This window comes from Haemaphysalis longicornis, unplaced genomic scaffold (assembly GCF_048455015.1).
Source record: "Haemaphysalis longicornis isolate Haplotype H1 unplaced genomic scaffold, Haemaphysalis longicornis Haplotype H1 scaffold_1, whole genome shotgun sequence".
Classification (NCBI taxonomy): Eukaryota; Metazoa; Arthropoda; class Arachnida; order Ixodida; family Ixodidae; genus Haemaphysalis; species Haemaphysalis longicornis.
The window spans coordinates 466,746,990-466,757,752 of record NW_027526203.1 but is presented as its reverse complement, the minus strand read 5'-3'; the positions used below and the strand labels follow the sequence as shown (position 1 = coordinate 466,757,752).

At 50.6% G+C, this 10,763-nt stretch overlaps 1 protein-coding gene across 1 annotated transcript; it reads right to left on the bottom strand.

Moving 5' to 3' along the window:
- Window positions 1-708: 708 nt before the first annotated feature.
- On the bottom strand, window positions 709-10,419 carry LOC144162635 (uncharacterized). The gene is made up of 3 exons (XM_077693254.1): window positions 10,347-10,419; window positions 8,296-9,371; window positions 709-987 (listed from the first exon to the last, which is right to left on the bottom strand). Exons 1-3 carry the CDS (start codon window positions 10,417-10,419, stop codon window positions 709-711), a joined length of 1,428 nt encoding a protein of 475 aa, XP_077549380.1.
- Between the last annotated feature and the right edge of the window lie 344 nt (window positions 10,420-10,763).

Here is a 10,763-nt window from a genome sequence, read left to right as displayed (position 1 = left end):
TCACACGAATAAAACTGCAAAGCCAACACCCACGTAACACATGATTCATGACCAGAAAAAGAATAAATAAAACCTGCACAGATGGAATGCCGGCTTGTTTTCTTTTTTTTTTTTTTTTTTTGCTTCCTTACTTTTCTCTTTACCTGCTGGTCTGCGAAGTCAGAAGGTTCACATCATTGCATTGTATGCGCTCGACGACAACTTTCTCGCGATAATTCCCAACTCTTGTGCTTGCGTTGTATTCGGTTTTGTAGACCTTTTTTCTTGTCTCTCTTTCGTATCGGATGCTTTGCAAAGTAGCCAATCGTTCCACGTCTTTGAAGTTGTTAGTGTTTTGACGGGACACCACCAGCGCTGCCTGAAAGGACACCGCTCAAAGCCCTCCAGCGGTACGTTCCGAAAGAAACGGCGGGTCTATTCGTTCGGCTTTTTTAGTCACTGCCCCCAACTCTTTCCTCCAGATCTGCGATTGGCCTTTTACACGCTTTGGAGATGACTGTTTGGAGATTGGGGGAGACGGGAGGGGGGGGGGCAGTGACAGTGAGCAGTGACAGTGGTAACGTGCAATTTACTATTAAATATCACTGATGCAACCGGAGTGCGGTACAGTATACGGGGCAGGTGTGTATCGCAGAGCATCGTCGCGAAACCGGAGAATGATGTGGAATGGATTGCTTTTGAAGTCGGGCAGTCAACCCGCCCGTCGAGCTAGAGCACGGCCTCCGCCATCAGCTGCCAGCGCACCATTGCTGTTGTGGAGGCCGCGGCTAACCCCCCCTCCCCCCGGGGTAGCTCGGTTGCCTCCAGGTGGGTCATGAGGTGCAGGAGGACTTCTCTAAGGATGCCGTCAGTACTCCTGGGGAAGTGGAGGTCCTCGAGGTTGTGGCTTGGCAGTCCAAGACGCTGCAGTGCTGGAGCTCTGTCGTCCTTGGGTGTGAGAAGCAGAGCAGGTGCGCCAGCGTCCCTGCGGAGCACCTGCGGTACGCCCTGCGGCCTCGCAGGGGTGGAGGAGAAAAAGAGGACGAATATCAGTTCCGACCTTTTCAGCACTGCTGCCCGTGACGGATGGAAGGGGTTCCCTCTTCACGAGATCATGTATGCGGCTTTCGCCGCGTGGACCCTGGTGGCCAGATGGAGCTGATCCACCGGGGTGGGGTTGGACAGTAAGTCCTCCCGTCGCTCTGCAGGGGGAAAGAGGTTTGGCGGGTGTTCTTGATCGAATTCGATCTCCTCAGCCATATGTGACGGCGGGTTATCCTATCTCTTGGCGCTCGGTAGCTCCCACCGTATTGAGTGGAAACATGCGACTAAGCAAAGGGAGAGGAGACAAGAACCCTCACTGTATTTGCTTGTACGCTACCAGTTGCACCCGCGTTAACATAGGATGTGGGCCAGTAGTCTTTGCCTTTCCTGGCGGTAGAACGTTACTATTTCCTTAGGTGTCACCAAGCACCTAATCGAACCCTTGCTTGCAGCAATCGACCTACCGCACAGTGAGTAGAAAACCTGGCATCTGGAGCTGCAGTTTCGCCTTTGATGCAACCGCAAGCCAGCCGTATGCATACATAAACGCATTCTTTACTTCAAGATTTCCCATTAGGAAATTCCGTGCTTTACCCGTCGCCGCTGTACCCGGTTATGGGGCGTGCTGTATGCAGGATGGCTGCGGATAAAGGAAGGAAAGAAGGAATACGTTTTTTTGTCCATCGGGATCAGGTATTGGGGGTGGAGGAGGCCCACAGGGCCGCCGCGACCGCCACGGCCCGGGAGGTGGTCAGGACTTGGCCTGACTCCCCCGGGTCACGCAACATCTGCTCCCAGTGGTGAGGGGAGGGAACGGGGGGTACGGGTCTGCGGGGCATTCGCAGAGGGAATGGTAGTGAGTGTCGAGTGCCCCGCAGGCTGGACAGGTAGGGTCAGTAAAGAGGTGTGGATGACTGTGGATAAAAGCACACCTCTTCAAAAGTGTGGCATTACGTGTCCGATTAACAACGCCGTGCGGGTAGCCCTCCTATACTCAGGAATTTTTCCTCTAAAGGTATGCACAATAAGACAGAGCTCCCAATTAAAAAAAAAACAGAAACTTTCGCGAAATATAGCCAGGTGACTTACAAGAAATGTTGGGTAGAAAGCAAAGCTTGAAGAACATTCCTCCAAAACGGGAATCTCTTTGCCGAAACAAAAAAAAATCCCGGACGATTATTTAAACGCTAGCTGTAACAATAAGATATGACAAACCAATATATATATATATATATATATATATATATATATATATATATATATATATATATATATATATATATATATATATATATATATATATATATATATATATATATATATATATATATATAGTCTGGAAACATAAAAACTCACACAGAGCGCGATAAAATAAGGTGAATAGAGACAGAGCCACACGAGAAAAACGTGTGTTCAATATAATGATTAAATAATGAGATATATTTTTATGGCGCGACAGAACTGAGCAAAGTATTTCGTGTTTTGCGTGACACAGCTTACGCACAGCCTAAGAGAAAAAAATGGTTGAAGTAGTCGCAGGGAAACGCCAGTCGCCCGCCCAGGGAAAGGGGAGTCTCAGGTGGACTCGCTTCGATTACCGGCCAAAGATCGAATCACCAGCGCCCCCGGCCTCGCCCCCTTTATTGTAAATAAACCCATTCCATCTGTTACACCCGTAACAATTATTATAAAACCTGACGACAAGCACCAAATACCGGGTACAAACCACACCTGAAGTCTGGAGTCCTTTATAACGTTTAAGTGCGCATCACCTTCAATTTATTGCATCAAAATCTTCGACCACTCATAATCAACGCAGTTTTATTATGCAAGTGCCGCAACTGTCCAAAATCATCTCCGCCTCACGGTACGGGTCAGGCGGCAATGCCTTTCACTGCATGAAAATCGTGTTAATGCCAGGCACGGCTGCAGCTTTATGGAACACGGCCCTCAACTGCGCGGCTCCTGGCCCTCCCTCTTCCCCCCTTCCCCTGCTTTCCTTGCACGTGTTGACCTTATCTTGGGCGTCGCCGTCGCAGCAGTAATAACTGTTCGAGGTCTTCGGGCCAATTATAGGGTGAGTGTGCGAAGCGGTCGAAACGCCTAGCAAAAAGTATGACGGAAGCACCGAAAACATTGCGCCGTTTCAATACATGTGGTAAATCTCATAATTAATGTTTTAAAATAAGAGCGCTTCGTGAAACTTGTATAACTCGTGTTAGTTATCCCAACCGTCGAGCCTGTGACGCAGGTTAGACCGTTCGCATTTCCTGCCCACTGAAACATGCATGCATGCTGCTAACATAGCAGAGACCATAAAAATTTACCACTGAAGTAACTTTTTTTCGCAGCGTCGACTCAGTAGAACTTACCATTCGGGATACTAGTTATGTATCGAGTTTGCGGTAACTGAGTTGCGCTAGAAGTAGCTGAGCAAGGAATGACCCCCTGGCGGTTTATTTATACCGCATGGGCAGCGAGGGGAAGGGAGCGTCCGGGAAAGAAGGGGGAAATGCTGTCGCCGCACAGCGCGCGCTGATACAGTTGGTAGCAGGAAACTTTGCGCGAAGAACAGATCCCAACAAAAATAAGAAAAAGACCGCCGACTACTTCTTCTTCGTCATAATTTTTTTCTTCCATCCCATCGAATTATCTGCCTTCGCCTACTTCCGTAGTCCTAACAGGTAGCCCTTCCGTTACTCTGATGATGGTCCACCGGTCGTTGTCAGTTCTACGCATCACGTGTCCAGGCCAATACCGCTCCTTTGTCCTAAATAGAGTATGTTTCATAATTCATATCCGCACGGGTTACCCTCATCAATCTTCTTTCCATGGACCGATTGGACCGATATAAATTTTATTTCGCAGCGTATTCTAAGTCCCCAAGTTTCTGCGCCACCCGTTCGCACCGGCAGCACGCATTGGCTCTGTGCCGTCCTTTTAGTAACAGGTAGCCTGCTGTTCATTGCTTACCGAAGGCACCCCTGCCCACGTTAAGACTAATTATGCGCCTAATTTATTTCGTGTAGTTGGTATCAGCACTTAAAAGTGATCCCAAATATACATCTATCCACCCGTTTTTCAGAGGCCGGATTTTTAGGCGATAAAAATGCTCGCTTTAGGGGCATAAAATAGGCAGTCGACTCAAAACAATGCTTTAGGCCCCCAACGTCGCAAACAAAGGCACGATGCATTTCTACATGAACGCAAATAATTTCAGACGAAGGCGTGCGCGGCCTGTATCTACGACAGGCAACCCAAAATGTTTTGACGGCACAAAGGTGCAAACAGTTTAACATAGCCACTTCATTGCCCCATAAAACTGCTGAACTAATGAAGATTCATTGTCTTGATTGAACAAGCGAACTGCTCACATTTATGTTCAATGGCCACAGCATCTTGCTCTAGAGTCGCATATGGTGAAACAAGTGAAAAAGAATTTGGACTCTCGGAATACCGATTAGTAAAAGTGTTACTTTTTGTCTTCCTGGCGCTATTAAATTACGACACCACAAAAACAGACGCAAACAATAAACACAAGAGAGACGACGATTTATTAGACCTTAACATGTTCTTACACAAGGACCATTAGGTACAACACTGGCAATTTTCCCGTAACGTTCAAGCAAGACGTCCCGACACTGCCAAACACACTTCCAAACATTTGAAAAGCATTTTTCAAAATGTCTTAAGCGGCCGAACATATTTTTCGTGGAGAAGCGTATGTTAGAGCCCATCGGCGGTATCAATTTTAAGGTGTAAGGAAATGCACCTGCACCGTGATGTTTCGCCGTTGGCTATTCAATATAGGAGTAATCTGCTAACAAAGGCGTGTTCAATACTCAATCGTAACATTGAAAATTGAGTTGGATTGGAGTATGCTTCTAGAAACGAGGATGCGACTGCACATGTTTTAAGATACCTGTTTAGAGACCCGCCGTGGTGGATCAGTGGCTAAGGCGTTGCGCTGCTGAGCACGAGGTCGCGGGTTCAATTCCCGGCCACGGCGTCCGCTTTTCTGATGGAGGAGAAAAGCAAAAACGCCCGTGCATACGAGATCCCCAGGTGGTCAAAATTAATCAGGAGCCCTCCACTACGGCGCGCCTTATCGCCTGCGTTGCGTCGGCGCGTTAAACCCTATAATCAATCAAGATATCTGTTTCGACAGTACGCGCACAGTAGTCTGAGAATCACTGTGAAAATTGCGGAAGCAATAGCGAACTGCACCACCTCCAAGTTTTTTGTTACAAACTCTTCCTCTTGTCACTCAGACTAAGAGTTCCAGTTCACTGCTGATAACTACTGTTTCCCGGCAGCTGGTTAAACTAGAGGACTAGGTTGAACAAGAGGACTAAGTTAAACCCCATAGAGTTCAGAACAGCCAATGTTGCTCGGTGACATAAATTACGATCTCAAACTGCACTCGAAAGCGAAACTTGAGGCTAAATAGTGTTCATATACCTATATATATATATATATATATATATATATATATATATATATATATTGTTACGTAGAGGAATACGTAAAAATGAAGGTGTATTTCACACACACAAAGAAGGGAGCACCGCGTTGGACCTAGCCCGAACCTCTTCTTCCTCACAGCTGAGCCCCAGCACATGTCCGCATTGCTTGGGGCTATGTACTAACATTTCCTTCTTTAACTACTGACACACTGTAACATAACCCCCGCGGCAAAAAGCGCCGTCTCGGTGCTTCCTAGGGCGATGTTGTGGGAGGGCGATGGTACGGCTTGAGGCGGGAAACGTGGACAATGTCTGTTTTGCCGCTTCCAAGGTGGTAAGTTGGCGAAGGGGCGGCTTGGGAGATTTCATAGGTGACTGGAGTCACTTGACGGACCACATGGTAGGGTCCCGTGTAAGGGAACAGCAGTTTTTCAGAGAGCCCCACGCGGCGGGACGGCGACCACAGAAGAACAAGAGACCCAGGTGAGAACTGCAGGTCTCGGTGGCGGGAATCGTAAAGCGCCTTTTGGGAAAACTGCGATGAGCAGAGGCGAGAGCGGGCAACTTGTCGAGCATGGTCGGCACGATCAACTGCGGCTCGAGCATATTCCGAAGTTGGAACTGAAGGCGGCAAGAGAGTGTCCAGTGGCAAAACAGGCTCGCGACCGTAGAGCAGGTAAAAGGGAGAATATCCAGCGGTGTCGTGACGGGACGAATTGTACGCAAATGTAACGTACGGTAACGCCACGTCCCAATCCCGATGGTCGTCGGAGACATACATTGAGAGCATGTCGGTAAGTGTTCTATTGAGTCTCTCAGTGAGACCATTCGTCTGAGGGTGGTAAGAAGTCGCGATCTTGTGTTGCGTTGAGGAAGCACGAAGAATATCGGCGACAACGCGAGACAAGAAATAGCGGCCCCGATCAGTAAGGAGCTGACGAGGAGCGCCATGATGAAGGATGACGTCTTGGAGAAGAAAATCAGCAACGTCAGAGGCACAGCTGGTGGGGAGAGCGCGTGTAATTGCATAACGTGTGGCATAATCAGTGGCGACCGCGATCCACTTGTTGCCCGAACTGGATACCGGGAAAGGACCAAGGAGATCGACGCCTACACGAAAAAATGGTTCGGTGGGTATGTCCACCGGTTGGAGAAGGCCTGCTGGGGATGTGGTAGGCTTTTTACGACGTTGGCAGAGGTCGCAAGAGGCCACATAACGCCGTACAGAGCGATAAAGGCCTGGCCAGAAGTAGCGACGACGCACACGGTCGTAGGTGCGGGAAACTCCGAGGTGGCCTGCAGTGGGTACGTCATGGAGTTGCTGGAGAACGTCCGAGCGCAGACGTTCAGGAAGGACCGGAAGCAACTCTTGACCCTCGGGGCGGATGTTGTAGCGATAGAGGATCCCATTGCGTAACTTAAAGAGGCGCAGTGAAGGGTCATGGGAGCCAGAGTTGAGACGGTTCATAATTGCGCTGAGAGATGGATCGCGGCGCTGCTCGTCCCCAAGGCGTAACAAATCCGTTATTGCGAGCACACTACTTGGGTTTCTCGAAACAGCAAGGTCGGGGTTGTCAACCGGGTAACGGGACAGGCAATCGGCGTCTTGATGCAAGCGGCCGGACTTATAAACTATGGTGTACGAATACTCCTGCAGACGCAGAGCCCAGCGACCTAGGCGTCCTGTAGGATCTTTCAGAGAAGAAAGCCAACAGAGCGCGTGGTGGTCGGTTATCACCGAAAAGGGGCGTCCATACAGATACGGGCGAAATTTTGCTACAGCCCACACCAGTGCCAAGCACTCCCTCTCCGTAATTGAGTAATTCTGCTCAGCGGACGTCAGGAGGCGGCTGGCGTATGCAATAACACGGTCTCTACCGTTCTGTCGCTGAGCGAGGATAGCGCCAATGCCATGTCCGCTAGCGTCTGTCCGGACTTCGGTGGCGGCAGTGGGATCGAAGTGGGCCAGGATAGGTGAAGTGGTGAGAGCGGATATCAATTTAGAAAACGCTTCTGCTTGAGATGCACCCCAATGGAACTCAGCGTCCTTTTTAAGAAGGTCTGTCAGAGGGCGCGCAATGTCAGCAAACCCCCGTATAAAACGCCGGAAGTACGAGCATAGGCCAATAAAACTGCGGACGTCCTTGGATGAGCGAGGCTCGGGGAATTGCTTGACTGCGCGTACTTTGTCAGGGTCGGGTTGAACCCCATTATTGCCAACAAGATGGCCAAGGATGGTTATCTGCCGGCGGCCAAAGCGACATTTTTTTGAGTTCAGCTGGAGGCCCGCACGTCGAAATATTATGAGGATGTCTGAAAGGTGCTGAAGATGCGTTTCAAAAGAGGGTGAAAACACTATCACATCGTCCAGGTAGCATAAGCATGTTGACCATTTGAAACCGCGAAGAAGAGAGTCCATCATTCGCTCGAACGTTGCGGGAGCATTGCATAGTCCGAACGGCATTACTTTGAACTGGTAAAGGCCGTCTGGTGTGACGAAAGCGGTCTTCTCTCGGTCCAACTCGTCAACAGCTATCTGCCAGTAGCCAGATCGAAGGTCAATAGAAGAGAAATATTTAGCACCGTGTAAAGAGTCGAGAGCATCGTCAATCCTGGGTAGGGGGTAGACGTCTTTTTTTGTAATGTGATTAAGGTGCCGGTAATCAACGCAGAATCGCCAGGTGCCGTCTTTCTTTTTTACCAGCACCACTGGTGAGGCCCAGGGGCTGCACGAAGGCTCGATAATATCCTTGGAGAGCATCTTGTCAACTTCGGCTTGGATGACGTCCCGTTCAGCGCGAGATACCCGATACGGGCGCCTGTGGATGGGGATGGCGTCACCGGTGTCGATTCGATGAGTCACGAGGCTAGTTCGACCCAGCACTGGATTTTCCAAGTCGAAGATGTCACCATACGAAGCCAACAGCTGACGCAGAAGGTGTATCTGATCTGGGGAAAGGTCAGGGCTAATCATAGCGTCGAATTGAGTGGTGGGCGGAGGTGTAGCGGACGAAGTGGGCGGATGGGATATGGTGTTTACAGTAAAAGCGGAAATATGGAAATCGGAGACCGGACAAACAGTAGCGACAGTCATTCCTTGCGGAAGAACCTGGGTGTGGAATGCGAAGTTCAGGAAAGGCAAGGAGACGTGGTTCTGCTGTATGGAGACAATAGTATGGGGAAGGGCGACGTTTCGGGTGAGTAGAACGTCAAGGACGGGCGCAACGACGTAGTCTCCATCGGGGACGGGCATGCTTGAAGAGAGAGGGACATAAGTAGCGGCTTGAGGCGGCAGGCGAACGTGCTCATCAGAGCGTAAGTGGAGGAAAGGTGGGGCGTGGTCGTCGGAGGAAAGTGGGAGCTCAAGTCGAAGCAGACCCGTCGAACAGTCGATTAGGGCAGAATGGTCTGAGAGGAAATCACGGCCGAGAATGACGTCATGAGGGCATTTGTCCAGAACAAAGAACATAACAGTGACGGGGTGTCCAGCTATGCTCACTCGGGCAGTGCACATACCCGCGACAGCCGAAGTTCCTCCGTCAGCAACGCGAACGTGCGAAAGGGCAGGGGTGAGTACCTTGCGGAGGCGAGAGCGCAGCTGTGCACTCATGACGGAGATGTGGGCACCAGTGTCAATTAGGGCATTAACAGGGACTCCATCAATTTCAACTGCTAGCAAATTGTCTTCAGTCGGCAACGTCAAGAGAGGGTTTGCGGGGTCGGTCGTTGATGCAGCGTCACCTCCGGGAGCTGCATCAGCTAGTTTCCCGGAGAAGAACGGCGAGAGTAGTGCGGCGAAAGTCGACGAGGTTCCGGAGAGCGAGACAGGCGACGGCGTTGGGAGGTTGTACTCTCCGGTGGAGCATCTGCTGGTAATTGGGTCTCACGGTGGGGCTGCGAGCGATAGGAGGTTGGGCGGTGTCCATCGTTGCAGGGGGAGTCGTCCCAAAAGGTACTCCTGGAGGACCAGCGGTTCCGACAGTAGCGCGCGACGTGCCCAACACGCCTGCACGTGAAACAAATCGGCCTGTCATCCGGAGTTCTCCATTCAGCGGGGTTTCGGTAGCGCGTAGGGCCGTACACATTGCGTGGTCCGGGTGGGGCATAACTGTGGCGGAGAGCAGGAGTTACGGCGCATACTGGCTGGAAGCCCATGTTGGTAATTTCCTCACGAACGACAGCTTGAATGAGCGAAATGGCTGGAACAGGGCTGGTGACGGCATGGGGCATAGTTTCGGCAGGAGCTGTCGCTTCAAGTTCTCGGCGCACTATCTTTTGGACGGTGTGCTCTAGGGCGTCGCGGTAAGAAGGCGCGGGCGAAAACGACTGAGGGGCTGGTGCGTCGCAAGAAGAAGTAGCAGCGGTGTTGGGCAGCCGTTGGAACTGCTGCGTGATGCGCCGACTCTTCGCATGCTCGAATTCGCCGGCATTCTTTCAGTATAGCATCGACTGTCGTACAGTCCTTGCATATTAGCAAGTGAAAGGCGTCGTCAGCTATTCCTTTGAGCACATGCCCGACCTTGTCCTGCTCGTTCATGCTCGCATCGACCTTACGGCAGAGAGCCAGAACGTCGTGGATGTAGGCTACGTACGGCTCGGTCGACGTTTGGGCACGGGAGGCAAGTTCACTTTTTGCGCGTAACTGGTGGGCGACAGGGTTGCCGAACTCTTCCAAAAGCTTGGCTTTACAATCGTCCCAGCTGGTGAGCGTGGATTCATTCGTCTCAAACCAAGTGAGGGCCGTACCTCTGAAGCAGCAAGGGAGGTTGGCGAGCATGATAGTGGGGTCCCAACGGTTGTGAGTGCTGATCCGCTCGTAGTGCTTGATCCAATCTTCGACGTCAACGTTGTCAGTGCCGGTGAAGAAACCAGGCTCGCGGGGCTGAGTAACGACGACCAGCGGGGTCGCCGACTGGCTGGGCGGAGCCATGGTGGCAGGGTGAATATGACGCCCGCTGCGGAGTAACGTGATGAATGGTCACGAAACCTCGAGGATTTGAGCGGCAAGACGAGAGGTAAGGGATGTCGGGCAACCTCCACCAAGATGTTACGTAGAGGAATACGTAAAAATGAAGGTGTATTTCACACACACAAAGAAGGGAGCACCGCGTTGGACCTAGCCCGAACCTCTTCTTCCTCACAGCTGAGCCCCAGCACATGTCCGCAATGCTTGGGGCTATGTACTAACATTCCCTTCTTTAACTACTGACACACTGTAACAATATATATATATATATATATATATATATATATATATATATATATATATATATA